This window comes from Salvelinus namaycush, chromosome 13 (genome assembly GCF_016432855.1).
Source record: "Salvelinus namaycush isolate Seneca chromosome 13, SaNama_1.0, whole genome shotgun sequence".
NCBI classification, from domain to species: Eukaryota; Metazoa; Chordata; class Actinopteri; order Salmoniformes; family Salmonidae; genus Salvelinus; species Salvelinus namaycush.
Window position 1 is genome coordinate 31,890,373 of NC_052319.1, and position 26,144 is coordinate 31,916,516.

The window sequence follows — 26,144 nt, forward strand, 5'->3', positions numbered from 1 at the left end:
GCATATCCTTGCTTCAATGCCTGAGCTACAGGCAGTTAGATTTGGGTATGTCATTTTAGGCGAAAATTGAAAAAAAGGGTCCGATCCTTAGTGTGGGCTGGCAGGTCATGTTTCGGAGGACGCATGACTCAACCTTCGCCTCCCAAGCCGGTTGGGGAGTTGCAGCGATGAGACAAGATCGAAATAGGGGAGAAAAAGTGGCTAAAAAATGATTATGGTAAGAAAATAAGTTTAACTATTTTTCTGATTTACAATATTATATAACAAGCATTTCACCACACCCGCAGCAACATCTGCTAAACATGTGTATGTGACCAATACAATTTTATTTAATTTAAAATATATAAATACCAAATGATCAAATAAGTGTCTACAGTATTTGTCCAAATGTAACTTGTCTTTAATATACTTTTATTATGCCTCCCGGGTGGCGCAGTGGTCTAGGGCACTGCAGTGCTAGCTGCGCCACCAGAGTCACTGGGTTCGCGCCCAGGCTGGGCTGGGTCGCAGCCGGCCGCAACCGGGAGGTCCGTGGGGCGACGCACAATTGGCATAGCGTCGTCCGGGTTAGGGAGGGTTTGGCCGGTAGGGATATCCTTGTCTCAGTATGGTAAAATGTATGCACTCTACTGTAAGTCGCTCTGGATAAGAGCGTCTGCAAAATGTAAAAAAAAATGTATTGTGTCTCTCTGGTTTTATTTATTTACTTTTCTGTTATGTGTGATATTTGTATATTGTTTTGTACCATGTTCCTGTAATGCAATAAAACATAATAATACAAACAAATATTTGAAATCCAACAGTTGTAATGCAAGGGTGGGGCTTGGGGCTGTCTCGTGTGGGTCTTTGACTGAGAAAGACACAGTGGAGAGCCAACCAGTAATAGCACAGCCTCCTTCATTATCGACGCATTGTGCCGACAACGTCAGTGAACCATTCCAGACTCTGAAGTCAGGAGGACTTCGAGAGTTAGGTGTTAGCCGTACTAAGATGCCAGTGTCTTTCTTTTAAATGTATATGAATTGGTTCGTGATTAAACAGATACATTAAGTTATTCTTAACACACCAACAGCATGTTATGGGCGGGGTTATGTCCAGTTGGGCGGTGCCCTCGCGCTGGACTTGTGCATGCTGACCACGCCCCTTCTGCATTTCGGAGAAGATGGCGTCGCAAGTACAGAGAGGAGTGCCTCTAAGTGCGGTAAGCATATTATGATATTTTACAGTATCTGTAATCTGTTGGAATTTGTATTTAGAAGTAAATTGGTGTGCAGTAAACTTAGACGTATGGTGATAGTCTTGTTGGTTCGATCGCATAATGTAATGTGTGTTTTGGAGCTAGCTAACGTTAGCTAGCTAGCCAATATCCTTTGGGAATGTTGATTGCCGTTAGCGCGTGCGATATTGATAAGCCCCAGTCCCCATGCAAAATGGAACATCTTTTGACCAGCCGAGCTGGATATTTCTATGTTGTCGTTTGCTAGATAAATACAGAACTATTTCTGAACTTGGGGAAAATAGATACTTTGTAGAGGCGTTTCTCCTCATCTAATGTCATGCGGTGTTGTTGTGGTGACGTGCAATATTTTTCAGTGTCACACACCGAGTAGCCCAATGGCGCTCATCCACTATTGTCAAAAACGAGTTGCGTCCTGAGATTCGGAAATCCGGGAGATTGAATTGTGTTCAAATCAAAGCGCCAGATTGCCTAACGGGCGTGTTTTCACGGCGTTGTAAAGCAGATGGCAACCACCACGAAACAGCGTATGCGAACGTGAGTAGATTACGTTGAAAACAACGGTCGGCCATCTTGGACGCTGTCTCCAGTTCATAGCTATAATATATACCCCAGTGATTCCCTCCTCGGTCACAGTATGGTTGCTGTTGCTGCATCCAAGCTATCCTATGCCATTAAAATGGGGAAATAGTGTCCATTTTAATCCTTGCACAGGTCAGAAGTGCGAGATGTATAGCTTAATATCACCATATAGCCAAGAATGACTACATTGGCCCAGACATGCATCTCTTCTAATTTAAGACTATCCTCTCCATGTGCCCTGGGCTGTGCTTGGGGAAGCTTCTGAATCTACAGGCGTGTGTGTTTGACAGGAGGGGGAGGTTGAAGATGGGGGGGATAGGAGGGGGAGGTATTAAGATGGAGAGAGGTTTGTGTGTGAAGAAGATGGAGAGAGGTTTGTGTGAGATGAGTAAAGGCAGTGAGTTTTGGGTGTGCTTTTCACACTTTAAACTCACATGATGTGGGGATGGACACATGTAGGTTAGTCAGTCAGGACATCAAGGGTTGTCAGTCATTTGAGAATGGAGTAGCCCTAACATAATGCTTCCTGAAGGAGGTGGTAATATACAACATTTTATACATTTAATGTCATCTACGTAGGCTAACTCTACTCCTCCCTTAACAGCTCTGTCCCAAGTTCCTCCACACAAACTCCACCAGCCACACCTGGCCCTTCAGCGCGATCGCTGAATTAATAGGTGAGTCATCATCAGTCCTACTGTCCAGTCGCCAAGTTACCCGGTGTGTCACCTGTCAAATTTGTCCAATCGCTGTGTCCAACTGTGAATCATTAAATCATTACTATCCATCACTGAGCATCATGGTGTTAAAATGGCTACTCCGAGGCAATGTTCTGCACTCATTTTGTGACCTATTTTATCCTACTGAGCGTCTCATTTTTGGATGGGATTCTTTTCCCATACCCACAGTGTTAATGGATGGGTCTTCTTTTTCCCCTTGGGATAGACCTATAAATCAAATTGTATTGGTCACATACACATTTAGCAGATGTTATTGCGGGTGTAGCGAATTGCTTGTGTTTCTAGCTCCAACAGTGCAGTGACTAACAAGTAATAGCTAACAATTTCACAACAATATACACAAATCTAAATTAGAGGAATGAAGAATATACAAATATTTGGATGAGCATTGTCGGAGCAGCATAGACTAAGAGACAGTAGAATAGAATTCAATAGAATACAGTATATACGTATGAGATGAGTAATGCAAAATATGTAAACATTATTAAAGTGGCCAGTGAATTCAAGTCTACGTATGTAGGGCAGCAGCCTCTAAGGTGCTTGTGATGGCTATTTAACAGTCCGATGGCCTTGAGATAGAAGCTGTTTTTCCAGTCTGTCCCAGCTTTGATGCACCTGTACTGACCTCGCCTTCTGGATAATAGTGGGGTGAACAGGCAGTGGCTCGGGTGGTCGTTGTCCTTGATGATCTTTTTGGCCTTCCTGTGACATCGGGTGCTGTAGGTGTTCTGAGGGGCAGGAAGTTTGCCCCCGGTGATGCGTTGGGCAGACTTCACCACCCTCTGGAGAGCCCTGCGGTTGTGGGCGGAGCAGTTGCCGTACCAGGCGGTGATACAGCTCGATAGGATGCTCTCAATTGTGCATCTGTAGAAGTTGGTGATTGTTTTCGGTGCCAAGCCACATTTCTTCAGCTTCCTGAGCTTGAGAAGGTGCTGTTGCACCTTCTTTACCACACTGTCTGTGTGGGTGGATCATTTAATTTTGTCCGTGATGTGTACGCCGAAGAACTTTACACTAGAGGTCGACCAATTATGATTTTTCAATGCCGATACCGATTATTGGTGGTTCAAAAAAAGCCGATAACGATTAATCGGCCGATTTAATAAAAATAAAAACAAATTTTTGTATTTGTAATAATGACAATTACAACAATACTGAATGAACACTTATTTTAACTTAATATAATATCAATAAAATCAATTTAGCCTCAAATAAATAATGAAACATGTTCAATTTAGTTTAAATAATGCAAAAACAAAGTGTTGGGGAAGAAAGTAAAAGTGCAATATGTGCCATGTAAGAAAGCTAACGTTTAAGTTCCTTGCTCAGAACATATGAAAGCTGGTGGTTCCTTTTAACATGAGTCTTCAATATTCCCAGGTAAGAAGTTTTAGGTTGTACTTATTATAGGAATTATAGGATTATTTCTCTCTATACCATTTGTATTTCATTAACCTTTGACTATTGGATGTTCTTATAGGCACTTTAGTATTGCCAGTGTAACAGTATAGCTTCCGTCCCTCTCCTCGCTCCTACCTGGGCTCGAACCAGGAACACATCGACAACAGCCACCCTCGAAGCAGCGTTACCCATGCAGAGCAAGGGGAACAACCACTCCAAGTCTCAGAGCGAGTGAAGTTTGAAACGCTATTAGCACGCACCCCGCTAACTAGCTAGCCATTTCACATCGGTTACACCAGCCTAATCTCGGGAGTTGATAGGCTTGAAGTCATAAACAGCGCAATGCTTGAAGCACAACGAAGAGCTGCTGGCAAAACGCACGAAAGTGCTGTTTGAATGAATGCTTACGAGCCTGCTGCTGCCTACCACCGCTCAGTCAGACTGCTCTATCAAATCATACTTAGTTATAACATAATAACACACAGAAATACGAGCCTTGGGTCATTAATATGGTCGAATCCGGAAACTATCATCTCGAAAACAAGACGTTTATTCTTTCAGTGAAATACGGAACCGTTCTGTACTTTATCTTACAGGTGGCATCCATAAGTCTAAATATTCCTGTTACATTGCACAACCTTCAATGTTTTGTCATAATTACGTACAATTCTGGCAAATTAGGCGGCCCAAACTGTTGCATATACTCTGACTCTGCGTGCAATGAACGCAAGAGAAGTGACACAATTTCACCTGGTTAATATTGCCTGCTAACCTGGATTTCTTTTAGCTGAATATGCAGGTTTAAAAATATATACTTCTGTGAATTGATTTTAAGAAAGGCATTGATGTTTATGGTTAGGTACACATTGGAGCAACGATACGCACCGCATCGATTATATGCAACGCAGGACACGCTAGAATAGCTAGTAATATCATCAACCATGTGTAGTTAACTAGTGATTATGATTGATTGATTGTTTTTTTTTATAAGATACGTTTAATGCTAGCTACCAGCTTACCTTGGCTTCTACTGCATTCGCGTAACCGGCAGGCCTCTCGTGGAGTGCAATGTAATCAGGTGGTTAGAGCGTTGGACTAGTTAACTGTAAGGTTGCAAGATTGAATCCCCCGAGGTGACAAGGTAAACATCTGTTGTTCTGCCCCTGAACGAGGCAGTTAACCCACCGTTCCTTGGCCGTCATTAAAAATAAGAATGTGTTCTTTAACTGACTTGCCTAGTTAAATAAAGATTAAATAAAGGTGTAAAAAAAAAAAAAAATCAGGCCAAATCGGTGTCCAAAAATACCGATTTCCGATTGTTATGAAAACTTGAAATCGGCCCTAATTAATCGGCCATTCCGTTTAATCGGTCGACCTCTACTTTCCACCTTCTCCATTGCGGTCCTGTTGATGTGGATAGGGTGGTGCTCCCTCCTGTTGTTTCCTGAAGTCCATGATCAGCTTCTTTTGTTGACGTTGAGTGAGAGGGTATTTTCCTGGCACCACACTCCCAGGGCCCTCACCCTCCTCCCTGTAGGCTGTCTCATCATTGTTGGTAATTAGGCCTACTACTGTTGTCGACTGCAAACTTGATGATTGAGTTGGAGGTGTGCGTGGCCACGCAGTTACGGGTGAACAGGGAGTACATGAGGGGGCTGAGCACGCACCCATGTGAGGCCCCTGTGTCCATACCCAGTTGCACAGGGCAGGGTTCAGACCCAGGGCCCCGAGCTTAATGATGAGCGTGGCGGGTACTATGGTGTTGAATGCTGAGCTATAGCATTCTTACATCCTCTTGTCCAGATGGGATAGGGCAGTGTGCAGTGCGATGGGGATTGCATCATCTGTGGATCTATTGGGGCGGTAAGCAAATTGAAGTGGGTCTAGGGTGTAAGGTAAAGGTGATATGATCCTTGACTTCATTATGACAGAAGTGAGTGCTCCAGGGCGATAGTCATTTAGTTTAGTTACCAGTGTTCCTGTACCCAAACAAGCAATGGTGGATATCTTAAAGCATGTGGGGACAGCAGACTGGGATAGGGAGAGATTGAATATGTCTGATAACACTCTGGCCAGCTTGTCTGCGCATGCACTGAGAACGCGGCTAGAGATGCTGTCTGGTGCCGGCAGCCTTCCTAGGTTTAACACACTTAAATGTCTTACATCGGCCACGGAGAAGGAGAGCCCACAGTCCTTGGTAGCTGGTCGCGTCGGTGGCACTGTGTTATCCTCAAAGCGGGCGAAAAGGGTGTTTGTCTGGGTGCAAGACGTCGGTGTCTACGACATGGCTAGTTTTCCCTTTGTAGTCCGATGATTGTCTGTAGACCCTGCCACATACGTCTCGTGTCTGAGCCGTTGAATTGCGACTCCACTTTGTCTTTACTTACATTTTACATGTTTGTTTGCATTACGGAGGGAATAACTACACTGTTTGTATTCGGCCATATTCCCAGTCGCCTTGCAATTTTTAAATTCGGTGGTTTGCGCTTTCATTTTTGCACAAATGCTGCCATCTATCCACGGTTTTGGGTTTGGGCGGGTTTTAATAGTCACTATGGGTACAACATCTCCTATTCATTTCCTGTTAAACTCAGTCACCGTATCCATGTATTCGTCAATATTATTCTCACAGGTTACCCAGAACATATCCCAGTCCGTGTGATCAAAACAATCTTGAAACAGATTTAAAGTGATAGTCCTATAGACGGACCCACAGCGGTCCTGTCCCTGGGGATGTCTGTTTTCCAGAGTAGGGTTGCAAAGGGAGGGAATATTCTCAGTAACTTTCAAAATGTACCAGTAATTACCTGCGACTTTGGAAACATTATGGAATTTTCATAACATGGAATATAACTTTTTGATGTATTTGTAAAAATACCATACCGATACATGAAACCTATGCTGTATGACTACACACTGAAGACCTTAAGTTCTCTGAAACCTACAATGTTTGGGAATATAACCTAATTGATGTTCAGTGAGTATCACTCTCAATTCAAATCACACTAAGGAATATGCTATTTTCTTTCCCCTGCCATGTCCTCCCCTCCTATACTCACTTTGCCTCTACCTTTCTACTACCGTTCTCCAGACTACTATAAAAAGTTATTGCTCTTGGCTGCTATCGCACATAAACTACTCAAGATGGACAGAGAATGCTAAAGCTCTCTGAACCCTACAATGAGTGGGAATATAACCTAATGGAAGCTCAGACTATCACTCTAAATCCGTGTAATCCCCTGTCTTGCCCCTCCTCTCTACCTTTCTCCCTTCTCCACTCTTCAAGTTGGCAGCCATAGATTTTGCATAAAATAACATTTTACCCTTCCTGAGAAATAATCCCTCTGCTAGGCTGCTCTGTCACATTAACTACCTGAGAGCGTCAGAAAAAGAGGGAATGCAAACACTCCGTAATGCCTCTGATACCCTAGAATGATTGGGAATATAACCTAATCCCCTCCTCGGCTCGGCTTCCTCACTTCTCTTCGCATCTCCTTGATTTGCTTTCGAATGACGTCATTGTGATTAGACTTTATAAAAATTTCTGAACCATATTACCATCGTTTCTGACAATTAGCCGACAGTAGTGTGTCTGGATAACGGTCTTTATCCTGCGGGCTAGGCCTATAGCCTATAGCCTATCCCACAGCAGTCCTGCCTCTAGGGTGGTCTTTTTCCACACGCACGCACAGCCTCCATGATGATTAATCCCGTTCCCTTATCACTGGGCTCCAGGGTAACGTTTTAACCTGGTGGTACTGGTGCCACTAACTTTTTTAAAGTTGATAGTACCAGCCCATGATTTGGTCGCACCATCCAATGAAATTTGTCACGCAATAGAAATAATAGGAGTGATCATCTTGTGAAGGGATTGTAAGGTCATTCACATTGCTTTATTAAGAAGTGTGTAGTAGACTACTGGGATCGTTTTCAATAAAGACGTTGTTACATCTAACATGTCTAAGCAGGAATGCATGATTCAAGATATTTTGACATGCAACCTAATCCAGTGATTGTCATGCATTTTTTTACTGTCAAAATAGGGCTACAGAATTTTCTGTTTTTTTTTGTTCAATATAATTATTTTTCCGTTATCTTTATACACTAATATTACATATAGATATAGGCCTAATTCAATTGGTGCTCGTTCACCACCTGAGGAAGTGGAAACTGTAAACACATTAGCTAGATTGCTAACTCTAAATATAACACCTACTGCTAGTAGCCATGTTAATCAAACAGTACATTTAATGTGCTAAAAACGTACTTACTTTTGTAATAGTCCTACGACCTACTCATCTCCAGTGAGGCCTAGTGCACTTGCCATGGTATATGCGTATTTCACATGCCCCATATTCAGAATATCTTGATTGTATAACTGTGTGCTTTGAGCTCAACATTGAGAGTTGAGAAATACAAATAATACCTACAGAAAGATGAGAAAACAAATTATACCTATACCCGTGTCCCTCTCTTTAACATGGACAACAGTAGTTGCTTCCAAGGTTGTTTTTTCTCTGCAATTACATTTTGAAATGTTATACAATCAGAATGCATTTCTCAGGGCACACGGGGCGAGGCTTGCTCATTACAGCAGGTGGCCCCAGTGAAACAGGCACAGCAGGAGGGCAGACTATTTCATTAAAGGAGTCATGGGTATAATGCAGTTTAGAGAGGCCTTTGTTTAACCAAGTCAAGGTTTTATCTGGCCCAAAAATAGGACATGTTGATTGAGGTGACCAGGTAGAATGTGTAACCAATTAAAAATGTAACTCGTACAGATAGTTATAGGGTCAACTAAATGGTTGCCTTCTGGAGCCCTGCTTATCAGGCAGTGAGCAGTTTCTCAGGCAGGTCTCTGTTGCTGCAGTGCAGTCTGCCAGTCTGCAATTTGTCTGCCAACCCAGTTTAGTATTCAGCCTGTCACCAGATACCGTCTCAGATGTCCATCACAGTTCTGTGCATGTCTCTGATACAGTTTCCTCCCATCACCATCAATCTCTCCATCTTTCTCTGTTGCAGTATCTCACACTCTTGATTTCCTTCAATACCCCTCAATTTTGCTAACCAATCCCACTCTTTCTCTCTCTTTGTACCTGGAGCAATAAAGGCTTAGGATATAGCAATATCTCTCATCAGCCTAGTGTTTCCCATCTACCCAGTACACACACTGCCAACCCCACCCCGCCAGTATGGCTTTGGAGAGGCCTTTGGATTCAAGCTTACTCCAGACAAAATAATGGAGAGCGGAGGAGCTAGACAATAGAAGATAGTAGTACAAAGATGGCGGTAGGGATGAACATTTTGAAAAGGAGATGGCTGGAGGGATAGAGGGAGGGAGTGATTCTGAAGGTAGTTGATGGAAGAGGGAGACCAGATCACATGTTTGTGTTAGTCTAATGTTCCAGTAGTGTTTTGAGGATGTTGCATCTACAGCAGAGGCTGGGGTTGCATCCTCTGTGACAGCTGTCAACGCCAGCCTGTTCTAATGGTCCGTGTTGCACAAGCAACAAAGGAGGACATATTATATCTATCACACTTTACATTACACAGCTTTAATGTTATATTGGGTGTCTAAAACCCTGATGATGTGGTAGTTTTCCACAGCATTAGCAACACAGATGGCAATGTGATTTGGCTTGTACTCCTATGCTGGTTTGGCGTGAATGTGTTGGCATTGGGCAAATGGCTTGGGTGGTCTACTATAGTGGCATACACTATGCAAGAGATTTGTTATTTGTAAAGCAACAGTGTAAAAATCAATATTTGTGGGAAAATGTCATTTCTGATTTATTCTGTTCATATTCCTCTATGCTTACAAATCCTTTATTTCCATGTCTTTTCCCCAGATAATGCCTATGATCCAGATGTCAATGCCAAGCAGTTCTGGATTGATAAGACCCAGTTTAAAGGCCAAGACTGCCTCATCTTCATGGACAATGGAAATGGGCTGGACTATGAAAAGATGCACAAGATGCTCAGGTATGGACAGTTCTCTGAACCATTACCACTACTTTAGCAGGGTGAATCAGGGTAGATAAAAGCCTGGACAAAAGTCCTGCAGAGAACACCCCCTTCGGGACCATCACGTGACATCCTGATGACACTGGTGAATGTCCTGAGAACGTCATGACTCCTCCGTGACGTCCAGGGAATTTACAGTCCTCCCAGAGAACGTTCCCTTGGGACCATCATGTAACGTCTTGACGACTGGAAAAACAAATGTTCAGAGAACGTCCTGAAAACGTCCTAAGGGACGTCCCCGGAACAAACCAGGGACAAGTAAAAAAACAAATTAATGTCTGCTGTGCTATAAGAATGCAAGTTTCTGATTGATATACATAGAGAAACGTGGTGGTTTTCTATCTTTCTCTCTCCTCAGCTTCGGTTACAGTGACAAGACAGTCATAAACGGCCAGCACCCGATTGGTCTCTACGGTAACGGTTTCAAGTCGGGGTCCATGCGCCTGGGACGAGACGCCATCGTGTTCTCCAAGTCTCTAGATGGAGACACCATGCATGTAGGCATGCTCTCACAGAGCTACCTGGCACAGATCAAAGCAGAGCAGATCATCGTACCCATTGTCTCCTTCCAACGCGTTGCACACAACCAGTATATCCTTTTATAGAGAGACTACACATACGCACTGCACATACACACACGTCATAGTGCTTAAACTGTCATCAACTTCAAACAGTTTGGACAGGTGGGACGGTGATCTATAGATGTACTTGTACACAGTGTCATTTTATAGTCTGTCGGTTGTATTGTCCCTGTGTGTGTTGTCCTTGACTTCTGCACTCCGTGTGAATGAGAAGCACAAGGCCAGTCTGCAGGACATCCTGTATTACTCTCTCTTTAAGACGGAGAACGAGCTGCTCACAGAGCTCAAAGCCATCAACTCCACCTGCTCCATGGGCTCTTCAGGAACACGCATCATCATCTGGAGCCTGCGCAGGTCAGACACACGCTCACACCTGGGTATTCCTCTCTTACACAGTCCGTATAAGGACATTTTCCTCTCTTTCCTTCTCCCTCAACTATTGAGTTTCGCTACGTGGAATTTACTTTCAAATGGTACTTCTCTTTTGAAATTGCCACTTTCGGCCGTCAGATTTCTCCCTTGGTGGAATTGTAGGTTTCACTTTAGTTTTCTCCTTGAACATAATCAAAACCTAAAATTCCACCATTAGGGGTCGGCACAGAGGCCCTTCTTGAGGTATGGAGCATGTAAAACGGTTGAGTAGGAGTCTATACAGTAAGTGTTTATTTTTGTCCACAGGACATTAACAGGACAGACAGAATTTGATTTCACAACATCCAGTTACGACATCAGAATCCCATTGGATGTGTTGGAGAGCACCAGTGAGCAATACAGGCGGTCGGAGCTGCTCACAAAACCAGAGAGTTACTACTCGCTACGTGTGAGTATTAGTATTGTGATGTTATATTGACATTCCATACAGCATTTCTCACAACAGAGTAGCTTTAGCTAGATTCAAATACTTTATCCTTTGACTAGTGCAGTGTTTTCCAAACTCGGTTTTGCCTAGCACTACACAGCTGATTTTAAAATAATCAAAGCTTGATGATGAGTTGATTATTTCAATCAGCTATGTAACGCTTGGGCAAAAACCAACATTTGCAACCCTTGGGGTCCCCAGGACAGAGTTTGTAAACACTGGACTTGTGTGTTATCATTTGTATGTGTGAAATTTTATTTCCCATTTTTCTGGTGTTGTATTTTGATTGTTTATTGTATTCTCTCAATGTGCTGTTTGTGTGCTCAGGCATACTGCAGTATTCTGTACCTGAAGCCGCGTATGCAGATCGTCATTCGAGGGCAGAAAGTGAAGACTGAGCTCATCTCCAAGAGCCTGGCATACATCGCTAAGGACTATTACAAGCCCAACTTTGTGGTATCCTACCCCACGCAAGAGCCTCTGTGGATGGCTTTACTGTGTGTGCCCATGTTTGCGTTTTCCTGTGTGTGCGTTCGTGTTGTCACGTCCTCGAGACACTAATTTTGTTTTCTTTTGGAGGGAAAATAGAAATAGGCAAATATGGGTACTCTACATACAAGAAATACCATCAGCCACTGCCATAGACACTACTTTTATAAGCTTGCAATAATAATCACTTACCTATGTTTAACTAATATTAGTTCAGTACATTCCATAGCTAGATGTTCATGTTCAACACAGTGATACAATATGGTATTTTTCACAAAGGGAAGAGAATATGTCATCTTCGCTCCTTCCTGTTTGAGGCCTTAAGTCCTGTACCAGAACAGACGTATTCCCATCACCTTTGGGTACAACACCAAGAGCAAAGACCAATATGGCATCATGATGTACCACAAGAACCGCCTCATAAAACCTTATGAGCGAGTGGGTGTTCAACTCAAGGTAAAAGAGTGTATTTGTATGTTTGTGCGTGTGGTGTGTGGATTGTGCATAAGAAAAATTATTGCCATCCATTGTGGTAATCGGATGTCTCATGTCCTCCATCACTGACTCATAACCACCTCTAACCCCTTAAGGCCAACATCCAAGGTCTCGGGGTCATTGGGGTTATCGAGTGTAACTTTCTGGAGCCCACCCACAACAAGCAAGATTTTGACAATACCGACAAATACAGGTAAGGACTCTTACCGCATATAGGTGAAGAGGAGAGTGCTCCCTTCAAGAACACTTCCTGAAGAACCGTTTTCCATTCAATGAAACAAAACAATCGGACTGTTTTGCGGCCATCTGCCCACATACTTTAAAGATAGTGTACTTTTAATAATTTAGCTGGATAAAGCGGCACTACGTGAACTGTCATTGTTTATTTCTTATTTTCTTTGTGCAGGAAAACCATCAACAACTTAGGGGTTAAGCTGGAGGACTACTGGAAAGAGATCCGCTTTAAAAGAGACAAAGAAGATCCTAACAGCACCGTACCAGTGGAAGACACCATGTAAGTAAAACACTCCTCCATCTTCCTTTCTCCTTTCCTCTGTGTCGCCATCCCTCCTCTAACTGGTTCCTCTGCGTACCTCTACCCCATAGGAAGCGCCCAGACCAGAACTGGGTGCAATGTGACACCTGCCTGCGCTGGAGGAAGCTGCCAGATGGGATTGATTGCAGACTGCTCCCAGAGAAGTGGTTCTGCCACATGAACCCCGACCCCCAATTCAGGTGCGAACCCACCTAGATGAAATGAACATGTTTATAAAGTGTTATAACATGTTGTGTGACCCCCCCCCCACCCCCCCTGCCTTTGGGCCCCCTCGGTCTTTGTTTGTGTGCATGTCTACTTGCCTACTGGAGTGTATGTATTTGTGTGTGTACCTGTGTGTGTTGCCGTTGCCGTGGCAGTATATGGGCATTCATTATCACCTGCCTTTCCAGGAGCTGCATGGTAGAGGAAGAGCCTGAAGACTCCGATGATGACCAACCTTCATACCAGAAAACCTACAAGCAACAGTGAGAACCCAAACATCTACCATATACTTAAGCAATAAGGCACGAGGGGGAGTGGTATATGGCCAATATACCACGGCTAAGGGCTGTTCTTCTGTATGATGCAATGCGGAGTGCTTGGATGCAGCCCTTAGCTGCTAAGGGTGCCTTATTGCTATTATAAACTGGTTACCATGGTAATTAGAGCAGTAAAAAAAATTATGTTTTGTCATACCCGTGGTATACGTTCTGATATACCGCGGCTGTCAGCCAATCAGCATTCAGGGCTCGAACCAACCAGTTTATAATGAACAATTAATGCTGCATCTAAAGATATTTTCAATGCATAACTGAATATCTAGGCTATTTGCAGATAATTGACCTTAAGGCTGAAACATGCATCATTATTTTGTCTATGCATGGAGTGAAAAACCAACATTAGGCCTTTCGCAAAATGCGGTTAGATTGACAACAGTGCTTTGTGTGATTTGTTGATGGAAGCAAAAAATAATGGCAACATATTTCCCATGCTGGTTCGTGGCACAAGTTGCTTGTGTTTTCATTATGCTGCGAGTTTTCCCACCACAGTAACGTTTGGTAGTAGCCAGGCCATTTATTCTAGTTCAAAACATTTTAATTCTACCAAATGTTTTGCTGGACGCAGGTGATATCAAGTCTGTAGGTAGGCAGCCGCCTCTCTGTGCTAGTGGTGGCTGTTTAACAATCTGATGGCCTTGAGATTGAAAAACAGCTTCTATCTCTCTGTCCCAGCTTTGATGCACCTGTACTGACCTCGCCTTCAGGATGGTAGTGGGGTGAACAGGCAGTGGCTCCGGTGGTTATTGTCCTTGATGATCTTTTTTGCCTTTCTGTTACATTGGGTGTTGTAGGTGTCTTGGAGGGCAGGTAGTTTGCCCCCGGTGATGCGTTGTGCAGACCGCACCACCCTCTGGAGAGTCCTGTGGTTGTGGGCGGTGCAGTTGCCGTACCAGGCGGTGATACAGCCCGACAGGATGCTCTCAATTGTGCACCTGTAAAAGTTAGTGCGGTTCTTTGGTGACAAGCCACATTTTTTCAGCCTCCTGAGGTTGAAGAGGCGCTGTTGCGCCTTCTTTACCACACTGTCTGTGTGTGTGGACCATTTCAGTTTGTCTGTGAAATGTACACCGAGGAACTTAAAACTTTCCACCTTCTCCACTACTGTCCCGTCTGTGGATACAGGGGTGCTCCCTCTGCTGTTTACTGAAGTCCACGATATTCTCTTTTGTTTTGCTGACATTGAGTAACAAGTTATTTTCCTAAAACCACACTCCGACCGCCCTTACCTCCTCAATGTAGGCTGTCTCGTCGTTATTGGTAATCAAGCCTACCGCTGTAGTGTCGTCTACAAACTTGATGATTGAGTTGGACCCTTGCCTGGCCACGCAGTCATGGTTGAACAGGGAGTACAGGTGGAAGCTGAGAACGCACCCTTGTGAGGCTCCAGTGTTGAGGATCAGCGGAGTGGAGTTGTTGTTTCCTACCTTCACCACCTGGGGGCGGCCCGTCAGGAAGTCAAGGACCCAATTGCACAGGGCGGGGTACATAGGTATTCCTCTTGTCCAGATGGGATAGGTTAGTGTGATGGTGATTGCATCGTCTGTGGACCTATTGGGGCAGTAAGCAAATTGGAGTGGATCTCGGGTGAAGGTTAGGGTGGAGGTGATATGATCCTTGACTAGTCTCTCAAAGTACTTCATGATGACAGAAGTGAGTGCTACAGGGTGATAGTCATTTAGTTCAGTTACCTTAGCTTTCTTGGGAACAGGAACAGGGATTGAATATGTCCATAAACACGCCAGTCAGCTGGTCTGCGCATGCTCTGAGGACGCGGCTAGGGATGCCGTCTGGGCCGGCAGCCTTGCGAGGGTTAACACGTTTAAATATTTTACTCACGTCTGCCACGGAGAAGGAGAGCCCACAATCTTTGGTAGTGGGCTGCGTCGGTGTCACTGTATTGTTCTCAAAGCGCACAAAATAAGTTGTTTAATTTGTCTGGAAGCAAGACGTCGATGTCCGGGGCAGGGCTGGTTTTCTTTTTGTAGTCCGTGATTGTCTGTAGACCCCGCCACATACGTCTCGTGTTTGAGCCGTTGAATTGCGACTCCACTTTGTCTCTATACTGACACTTTGCTTGTTTGATTGCCTTGCGGAGGGAATAACTACACTGTTTTTATTCGGCCATGTTTCCAGTCGCCTTGCCATGATTAAATGCGGTGGTATGTGCTTTCAGTTTTGCGCGAATGCCGCCATCCATCCACGGTTTCTGGTTTGGATAGGTTTTAATAGTCACAGTGGGTAGAACATCTCCTATACACTTCCTTATAAACTCACTCACCGAGTCAGCGTATACGTCAATGTTATTGTCTGAGGCTACCCGGAACATATCCCAGTCCACGAGATTGAAGCAATCTTGAAGCGTGGAATCCGATTGGTCAGACCAGCGTTGGATAGACCTAAGCACGGGCGCTTCCTGTTTTAGTTTCTGCCTATAGGAGGGAAGCAACAAGATGGAGTCATGGTCGGATTTGCCAAAAGGAGGGCGGGGCCTTGTATGCATCGCGGAAGTTAGAGTAGCAATGGTCGAGCGTGTTATTCACTCGTGTACTGCAATCGATACGTTGATTTGAATTTAGGTAGCTTTGTTCTCAAATTAGCTTTGTTAAAATCCCCAGCTAAAATAAATACAGCCTCAGGATATATTGTTTCCAGTTTGCATAAAGTCCAGTTAAGTTCCTTGACGATTGTCTTAGTATCCGCTTGAGGGGGGATATACACGGCTGTGACGATATCCTAGGAGAGTTCTCTTGGGAGATAATACGGTTGGCATTTGCTTGTGAGGAATTTTAGGTCAGGTGAACAAAAGGACTTGAGTTCCTGTGTGTTACAATTACACCATGAGACATTAATCATGAAACATACACCTCCGCCCTTCTTACCGGAGAGATGTTTATTCCTGTCGGTGCGATGCACTGAAAATCCCGTTGGCTGTACAGACTCCGACAGCATGTCCCCAGCTAGCCATGTTTCTGTGAAACAGAGTATGTTACAATCACGGATATCTTTTTGGAAAGCAACTCTTGCCTTGATTTTGTCTACTTTGTTAACTTCTTTGGGACAGGGGGGCAGTATTGAGTAGCTTGGATAAAAAGGTGCCCAGAGTAAACTGCCTGCTACTCTGTCCTAAAAGCTAGAATATGCATATTATTAGTAGATTTGGATGGAAAACACTCTGAAGTTTCTAAAACTGTTTGAATGATGTCTGTGAGTATAACAGAACTCATATGGCAGGCAAAAACCTGAGAAAGAAATCCAACCAGGAAGTGGGAAATCTGAGGTTGGTCGTTTTTCAACTCATGCCCTATTGAAGATACAGTGGGATACTGGTCATGTTGCACTTCCTAAGGCTTCCACTAGATGTCAACCGTCTTTAGAACTTTGTTTGAAGGGCCTCCCGGGTGGCGCAGTGGTCTAGGGCACTGCATCGCAGTGCTAGCTGCGCCACCAGAGTCTCTGGGTTCGCGCCCAGGCTCTGTCGCAGCCAGCCGCGATCGGGAGGTCCGTGGGGCGACGCACAATTGGGCTAGCGTCGTCCGGGTTAGGGAGGGTTTGGCCGGTAGGGATATCCTTGTCTCATCGCGCTCCAGCAACTCCTGTGGCGGGCCGGGCGCAGTGCGCGCTAACCAAGGGGGCCAGGTACACGGTGTTTCCTCCGACACATTGGTGCGGCTGCCTTCCGGGTTGGAGGCGCGCTGTGTTAAGAAGCAGTGCGGCTTGGTTGGGTTGTGCTTCGGAGGACGCATGGCTTTCGACCTTCGTCTCTCCCGAGCCCGTACGGGAGTTGTAGCGATGAGACAAGATAGTAATTACTAGCGATTGGATACCACGAAAATTGGGGAGAAAATTGGATAAAAATGTAAAATAAATAAATAAATAAAAATAACTTTGTTTGATGCTCCTACTGTGAAGTGGGGCCGAATGAGAGGGGATTGAGTAAGGTCTGCCATGAGCTGAAAATGCCCTGACCATGCGCGTTCACGTGAGAGCGAGCTCTGTTCCATCGCATTTCTGAAGACAAGGGAATTCTCCGGTTGGAACATTATTGAAGATTTATGTTAAAAACATCCTAAAGATGTGGTATCAAAATTCTGAATGCAAGAAATCTAAGTTAGGTAATTCTGCACGTGTGAACATTGGTTTGGAGTTGATAGCTTAAACGGTGAAAGGAGATAACTAGAATAAAATAAATTAGCATTCAGGCCTATGGGTCTTTTTGCCATTAAAATGCATTGGGAGCTCATTTAAATATTGTTGTAGTACAAAAAGTATAAATGCTATCAAAATATTTTCTCAAGCAATATAAGTTGGGGCAGTCTGTAGGTTTTAGAAGTTTGTTTCGTATTCATAACTTCAATTGTTTAAGCTCTAGAGTGGATGGAAGAAATATAATTATAACTACAGTGGGGAGAACAAGTATTTGATACACTGCCGATTTTGCAGGTTTTCCTACTTACAAAGTATGTAGAGGTCTTTAATTTTTATCATAGGTACACTTCAACTGTGAGAGACGGAATCTAAAACAAAAATCCAGAAAATCACATTGTATGATTTTTTAAAGTAATGTATTTGCGTTTTATTGCATGACATAAGTATTTGATCACCTACCAACCAGTAAGAATTCCGGCTCTCACAGACCTGTTAGTTTTTCTTTAAGAAGCCCTCCTGTTCTCCATTCATTACCTGTATTAACTGCACCTGTTTGAACTCGTTACCTGTATAAAAGACACCTGTCCACACACTCAATCAAACAGACTCCAACCTCTCCACAATGGCCAAGACCAGAGAGCTGTGTAAGGACATCAGGGCTAAAATTGTAGACCTGCACAAGGCTGGGATGGGCTACAGGACAATAGGCAAGCAGCTTGGTGAGAAGGCAACAACTGTTGGTGCAATTATTAGAAAATGGAAGAAGTTCAAGATGACGGTCAATCACCCTCGGTCTGGGGCTCCATGCAAGATCTCACCTCGTGGGGCATCAATGATCATCAAAAATCCAGAAAATCACATTGTATGATTTTTAAGTAATTAATTTGCATTTTATTGCATGACATAAGTATTTGATACATCAGAAAAGCAGACCTTAATATTTGGTACAGAAACCTTTGTTTGCAATTACAGAGATCATACGTTTCCTGTAGTTCTTGACCAGGTTTGCACACACTGCAGCAGGGATTTTGGCCCACTCCTCCATACAGACAGGGGGTACCTGTCCACACACTCAATCAAACAGACTCCAACCTCTCCACAATGGCCAAGACCAGAGAGCTGTGTAAGGACATCAGGGATGTACCCCCTCCGACGCGTGGCTCCAGCTGCAGGACGCTGTCAAAGGGGACGAACCCGGGGATCAGGAGCGGACCGGCACCCCTGCTGATGTGCAAGAACCTGTCATGCCAGCTGAGGCACGGGAACCTGACAGATCGCTTGAGCCATGAAAGCCCAACGATCCGGCTGAGGCAGGGGAGCCTGTAGCAGTTCCCGGGCCCAACGTCATTACTCTGTCCATATACTTTTGGTCATGTAGTGTGTCAACCTTAATACATTGGATTGTGGGGCAATCGCATCACACATTTTATTAGAAATACCTACACTCTCACTACTACACTTTTTTAATACACTCTCCTAGAATACCACAGTATATGGAAAATGTGATAATAGAGTACAGAAGACAAGGAGGGATTGAAGTTTTAAATTAAACTTTTATCACAACGGTTTGGACAACAGCAGGATTTTCTTGAAGTTCTCTCTGGGCTGAATCGGGATCAGTGGGAAGAGGGACCCACTGACAGGATAAGGTCACCCATTCCCTCATAGCACCTCTGCCCCCAGGGGGATACACAAGTCGAGTCACTAGTTCAATTTCAATCTACTTTAAGTTATAAACAAAGCAAATTGATAGAATTTGCAGGAAATGTTCATAACATGATTTTGTCTGATTTACGTAATCGGACAGGGACACAGAAGATTGTGTGACTTATCCTTCAGAGCTGTTAGGAGAGAAAAGTCTGTGTCAAATACTGTATGTTCAAATACTATACTTTGAGAGTTTTCTCTAGCCTGCCTGGAGTGTCAGATGGCCAGGGTTTGCAATTTTGGGACTATTCTATTGGTCCATTAAGCCAGGCAAGCTCAATCAAGCAAAAATAAAGTGTGTGTGTGGGTACATGTAGTGATTCACGCCTGTATCCTGAAGCCCTGGGCTAATGCAACCAGTGCTACGTTCTATCTAGAGTCCTGCATGGGCATGACTTTTTAGCGCAAGCCCTACCCAGGCCTGATTGCTCAACCCGAAATTAGAAATACAGTAACTTCCTTCGTTAGTATTTATAGCTGATCGTCTCTCTGTCCCTAGCTCCCAGTGTTGCCCCATGCACTGTGAGTATCCGTAGAGATGGCTCCGTTTGGGCTGCTCAATGATGACACGAGAGAGCTGTAAGCTGACAATAGCTAGCTACTTTTCGTCACTTTAAACAGCTGTAACTTTTAATGAAAATTTCAGTTTTGTAAAAGTTCAGACAAAGTAGTTGATGCGGTTACTCAAACACTTGTCCTTTTTGATTGGTAACAGATCAATCTGTACCTAGAGTTTGATAAACAGCATTGCCACTTGGATTGGAACCGGTGCTATGGTCAAATGACAGAGCTCTGTGGGCATGCACACCAGTCAGTGGTGGGTTTGGTGACAAAATAAGGATGCATGTGCAGAAAATAACCTCATACCTACTGTAAAATATGGTGGTGGATCTTGACTAAAAGGTCAATGTTATGGTGCTATTTTGCTTCCAATGGTCCTGGGGCACTTGTTAAGGTCAACAGCATCATTAACTTTACCAAATACCAGGACATTTTAGCCAAAAACCTGGTTGCCTCCCCTTGGAGGCTGAAACTTGGAGGCCGCAAGTGAAACTTCCAGCAAGACAATATCCCCAAGCACACATCAAAATCGAGAAATTGTTAATTGACGACAAAATCAGTCTCCCGACTTGAACCCCATTGAAAACCTTTTGCTCATCTTTATCAAGGGTGCCAATCATTTCGGACCTGATAGGCGATTCCATAGAATGTGTATGATGTCAGCAGGTGAGATTTAATGCAATTATGGCTTTTCATTTTCAAATAAATTAAACTGTGCTTTATTTCACAGTGAAAGGAACACCAAAATGCAGCAGGAGTGGAAACGACAACAGGTTAGCTATTTCTGTGTGTGTCTGTCTGCCTGTCTATGTATGTGTCACACCCTGGTTCATGCCTACACATGATTTGTTCTACCTTATATTTTGTGTACCCTGCCCAAACTACCCTGTTGTGTATGTCCTAATGCCCGGCTCTGGGGTGTGTGTGTGTCAGTATGAAGATGAGCAGAAGAAGGCAGAGCGGATGCGGATCGCAGCGCTGGCTCGGCAGAACGAGGCTCTGAGGCGCCAACAGGAGGACCTGAAACTGCAGCTTATAAAGACATCAGTGGGTCTAGATATGTCATATAGCAGCACCTAGTACAGAGGCGAGGAGGACTAGCTAGTTGAATAAAAACAGCCAATACAAAGTCTTCCTACTCATGTCCTTCCCTTCCTCTGTCGTTTGTAGAGCTTCAGGACAGCTGTACAGATGTCTCCAGCTTCTGCTCCCCCCACAGTCAGAGTTAATGTGAAGGCACCACTGAGCACTAGGGCTACCACAGCATCACCACTCAGTGCTAGGCCCAGATCATCTCCTCTCAGGATCTCTCCCCTCACACAATCAGGTACGTCTACTGTGAACTGCATATGTTATGTTGATGGGGATGTTTTTGATAATGTAGGTGTTGATATAAATGTATATCTCTCTTCATAGGGACCAGCCCTTCCTCCAACCACATGCCCATCATCTCTAGCGTTTGCTCTCTTTCAACCCCTCCAGCCCCTTCAACACCTTCAAGGTAGGGCCACTGTCTGAGTGGTAGTCTCTCTTCTCTTGTATGCTCTCTCTCGCTCTCTGTCTCTCTTGTAGTGTTTGTACTACGTATCATTGCCACAAGGGACAGAGAAATTCTGTCAATAATCATTGTTATTTGTTTAATGGTGCATAATAAGCCCCCATATCCTCTGTAGAATGAAGAGAACATTGGCCATGACCTCTGAAAGGGACACCAAAAGACCCAGGGTGAACGGTTTCCACCAAAACACCTCTATGGGATCCGCATCAACGGCAGCAGAGACGAATGTGTCATCCCCATCAGTCATCATCCCTATTGACGATGACGATGATGAGATCACAGATGACGATGACATTGTTATCTTGGAGACCAACAGCACCCCTATTCCAAAGAAGGCAACCTTTGACATGGCCAAGGTAAAGTCAGAGAGTAGGGCTGTGGAAACACCTTCTGGCACTGGCAACATTAGGACCAATGGCATAGGAACAAGCTCCGTGGAGACGGGAACCGCAGCGACCAACCTCTCCCCTCTACCACCTTCCTCAGAGCAGATGAGCATCACCACCCAGACAGACATACGGGGCGAAGTGAAGGATGAAGAGGAGGAGCGAAAGAAAAAGGAGGAAGTAGAAAAGGAGAAGGAGAGAATAGAGAACCGGACAAAAGTGAAGAACAAAGAAGAGGATGACAAGAAGAGGGAGAAGGAGGAAAGAGATAGGAAGAGAACAGAACCAGGCCCATCCTCTGCAGGCCCATCCTCTGCAGGCCCATCCTCTGCAGGCCCATCCTCTGCAGGCCCCTCCACACCAGGCCCCTCCACACCAGGCCCATCCTCTGCAGGCCCATCCTCTGCAGGCCCATCCTCTGCAGCCCCATCCTCTGCAGCCCCATCCACACCAGGCCCATCCACACCAGGCCCATCCACACCAGGTCCATCCTCTGCAGGCCCATTTTCTGCTGGCCCATCTGTCCCAGACCCATCAGACCTTCCTCGGATTGACTTCCGTAACCTGTCAGAGGCCCAGGATCAGCAAGATCAGCTGCTGGAGCTAATGCAGGCTGCAGCCCATGAGAGGGACCAGTTCAAGGAGCAGGTCCACAAGCTGACCTGCCAGCTCCATGACCTGGAGGGCAGCATGCAGGAGCATTCCCGGGCCGCTGTGAAGAGAGAGCAATGCCACCTGGCCTGTCAGACTGGAGCAGGGGATGGAGAACGAGAGCAGGCAGAGGGGAGTAAGGTCAGTGACCAGCTGGCTGTACAGGTAGACACTCTGCTCCAGGACCTCAGCAATGCCAACTGTGAACGTGACATGCTACGCTCCCAGGTGAGTGGCCATTTTATCCCCCCTACCTTTATAAGTATGCTGTTGATATTTTACCATACCTTGAAAAAGGCTAGCTTGATGGAAACCTGATGTACCAGGTGTGTGGAGGATGGTGAGGTGGTGATGGGGCAATGCATCATACTGTGTGTAAGTGAACATGAATCAGTTTGTCTATCTGATGTGATTTCTTATCTTCCTCCGCATAATCATCTGCCGTCCATTCCCTTTTGTGTCCCTGTCTACTCTCCCACCCCCAGGTGGAGGCTATGAAAGAGGAGAGGGGCAACCTCTGGTCCCAGTGTGAGACGCTGCAGCTGGACGTGGTGGAGCTGAGGAGGGAGAAACAAGAGTGGGAGAGAGAGAAAGAGGAGAAAGAGAAAGAGGAGAGAGAGAAACAGGAGAGAGAAGCAGCTCAGGCTGCAGCTGCCCAGACAGAGAGGGGAGACGTAGCAGCCACTAGTGCTGCTAATGGCTCGACCTCGGAGGCACCCCAGACGTGAGGATAAGATTTTCACTTCTGTTTCCTTCAGTATTCCTGTATGGTCATCAACTCACCAGTGGGTTCAGAAAGTATTCATACCCCTTGACTTAATCCACCTTTTGTTGTGTTACAGCCTGAATTCAAAATGGATGAAATTGAAAAATGTTCTCACCCACAGAATACCTTATAATGACAGTGAAAACATGTTTCTAAGAGCTTTGCACACCTGGATTGTACAATATTTGTAAATTATTGTTTTAAAAAAATCTTCAAGCTCTTAAGTTGGTTGCTGATCATTGCTAGACAGCCTTTTTAAGTCTTGCCATAGATCTTCAAGCAACTTGAAGTTTATTGTCCTGCTTAAAGGTTAATTTGTCTCCCATTCTGTTAGAATGCAGACTGAACCAGATTTTCCTCTAGGATTTTGCCTGTGCTTAGCTCTATTCTGTTTTGTCCTAAAATACTCTTTAGTTCTTGCCAAGGACAAGCATACCCATAACATGATGCAGCCACCACCATGCCTGGAAATATGAAGTGTGGTACTCAGTGATGTTTGTGTTGGATTTGCCCTAATCATAGCATTTTATATTCAGGACAGAAACTGCCTTATTTGCGAACAGGATTCATGTTTTGGAATATTTTTTATTCTGTACAGGCTTTCTTCTCTTCACTCTGTAATGTAGTGGAGTAACAATGTTGTTGATCCATCCTCAGTTTTCTCCTATCACAGCCATTAAACTCTGTTTTAATGTCACCATTGGCCTCATGGTGAAATCCCTGAGCATTTTCCTTCCTCTCCGGCAACTGAGTGTATTGATACACCATCCAAAGTGTAATAACTTCACCATGCTTAATTAAAGGGATATTCAATGTCTTCTTTAAAAAAAAAATATTTATACCCATCTACCAATAGGTTCCCTTCTTTGCGAGGCATTGGAAAAACTGGTCTTTGTGGTTGAATCTGTTTGAAATTCACTGCTCAACTGAGGGCCCTTCATATGATTATCTGTGGGGTACAGAGATGAGGTAGTCATTAAAAAAAAACGTATTACCTGACTTGTTAAGCACATTTTTACTCCAGAACTTATATAGGCCTACCATAACAAAGGGGATGAATACTTATTGACTTAAGACATTTAAACTTTTCATTTTTTATTAATTTGTAAAAACATAATTCCACTTTGACATAATGGGGTATTGTGTTTAGGCCCGTGACAGTCAATTTAATCCATTTTAAATTCAGGCTGTAACACAACAAATTGTGGAAAAAGTCAAGGGGTGTGAATACTTTCTGAAAGCACTGTACATGAACACCCTTTTTCCCTTTGTCTGTCTCTCTCTCAGATTGAGGGAGCTTCGGAGGAGCATTGGTCGTCTCCTTGTCACGTTTGTCCCGGCATTGGACCTCGAACAAGTCAACTACGACTGTCCAGTCATCGACGAGATCCTCGATCAGGTTCTTACTGATGTGGAGACGTTGGGGCCTGCGTAAGGGCCTGGGGCGGGATATGGATGGAGGGGTTGTCCTCCATCTAACTCTGTGAGGAGAGGCAGACCTGGAGATGGTCACAGAGACTTCCTGCCTCTCCTTTTACCTCGGCGTTTTTACACTTTTTAAATGTATTTTCTATGGATTTTTTACAAGTGAAAGAGGGAATGAACTGAAAAGTATTTATTTGTATTGCTGTACAAACACTTTTATATTGTTCCATGACCATGGTGGTACTTAATGATGCAACAAACAGTAAGCTATTTTGCACTGAAACTTTGGGGTTACTGAGTTCAACCTCTCCTTCTCACAAACACTTACTACTCCAATGTGGATGGAGGCTCTAGAATCTTGTCAGTGTTCCGGGAAGATGTTTTTCTCTTCGATAACAGGTGACCACAGTGAACTTTCCTGGAATGATGTCAGGAACAGAGGAGTTTTCACTTGATGAGTTAAGGGACGTAGTCTCCGCCATGATCTGCTCTGTGGCTTGGTAGAAGGACCCCCTTCTCTTCCAAAACAGATCTAGCCATCAGTTCTACATCGTTCCCAGATCAAGACAGATTAAGTTCAGTATTCAATGTTGCATTCACTCTTATGTGCTCATGTTCATTTATATGCTAAGAAATAATGAAGACTTTTTCACCCAAATCTTGAGTTAACATATATTTTTATTTTGTGTTGTATGTTTTATAACTAGGAGTACGATATCCATAACCTCTCCCCTCACTCTTGTCACGCGTTTGTCTTATCAGAGTACTATCAATCCCTCTCTGTTCTTTTGAGCTGAGACTGATGTTTCTCTTGAAATAACAGGGTTTTTGCACTCCAGAGGATTTCAAACTTATTCCTACCTCTGGGACACTAACAAAATTATTAAGTAAAAGTTAAGTTCCGTATGCGGGCGGAGATTGTAATGCAAGAGATGGGGGATGAGTCCAGAGAGGTGCAGTGCATTCAGACCCCTTGACTTTTTCCACATTTTGTTACGTTACAGCCTTATTCTAAAATTGATCAAATAGTTTCCCCCCCCTCATCGATCTACACACAATACCCCATAATGACAAAGCAAAAACAGTTTGACAATTTTGCTAATTTATAAAAAATAAAACCTGAAATATTACATTTACATAAGTATTCAGACCCTTTGCTCAGTACTTTGTTGAAGCACCTTAGGCTGCGATTACAGCCTTGAGTCTTCTTAGGTTTTTTACGTTACAAGCTTGGCACCTGTATTTGGGGAGTTTCTCCCATTCTTCTCTGCAGATCCTCTCAAGCTCTGTCAAGTTGGATGGGCAGCGTTGCTGCACAGCTATTTTCAGGTCTCTCCAGAGATGTTCGATCGGGTTAAAGTCTGGGCTCTGGCTGGGCCACTCAAGGACATTGAGACTTGTCCCAAAGCCACTCCTAATGTTGTCTTGGCTGTGTGCT

The 26,144-nt window shown here is 44.3% G+C and overlaps 1 protein-coding gene across 2 annotated transcripts; it reads left to right on the forward strand.

Annotated features, from left to right (window-relative positions):
- The first annotated feature begins 1,154 nt into the window (after positions 1-1,154).
- Positions 1,155-25,756, forward strand: LOC120058441 (MORC family CW-type zinc finger protein 3-like). Of its 2 annotated transcripts, XM_039007098.1 has the most exons (19): positions 1,155-1,201; positions 2,424-2,496; positions 9,810-9,942; positions 10,343-10,575; positions 10,763-10,919; positions 11,244-11,385; positions 11,752-11,880; positions 12,250-12,369; positions 12,504-12,601; positions 12,815-12,922; positions 13,015-13,143; positions 13,357-13,431; positions 20,651-20,693; positions 20,854-20,967; positions 21,091-21,247; positions 21,337-21,421; positions 21,594-22,743; positions 23,001-23,239; positions 24,569-25,756. In XM_039007098.1, the coding sequence occupies exons 1-19, from the start codon at positions 1,163-1,165 to the stop codon at positions 24,714-24,716; spliced, it is 3,372 nt and encodes a 1,123-aa protein (XP_038863026.1). In that variant the 5' UTR covers positions 1,155-1,162; the 3' UTR covers positions 24,717-25,756. The 2 variants fall into 2 exon arrangements, with proteins under 2 accessions (XP_038863026.1, XP_038863027.1); XM_039007099.1 differs by lacking the exon at positions 20,854-20,967.
- The last annotated feature ends 388 nt before the right edge of the window (positions 25,757-26,144 follow it).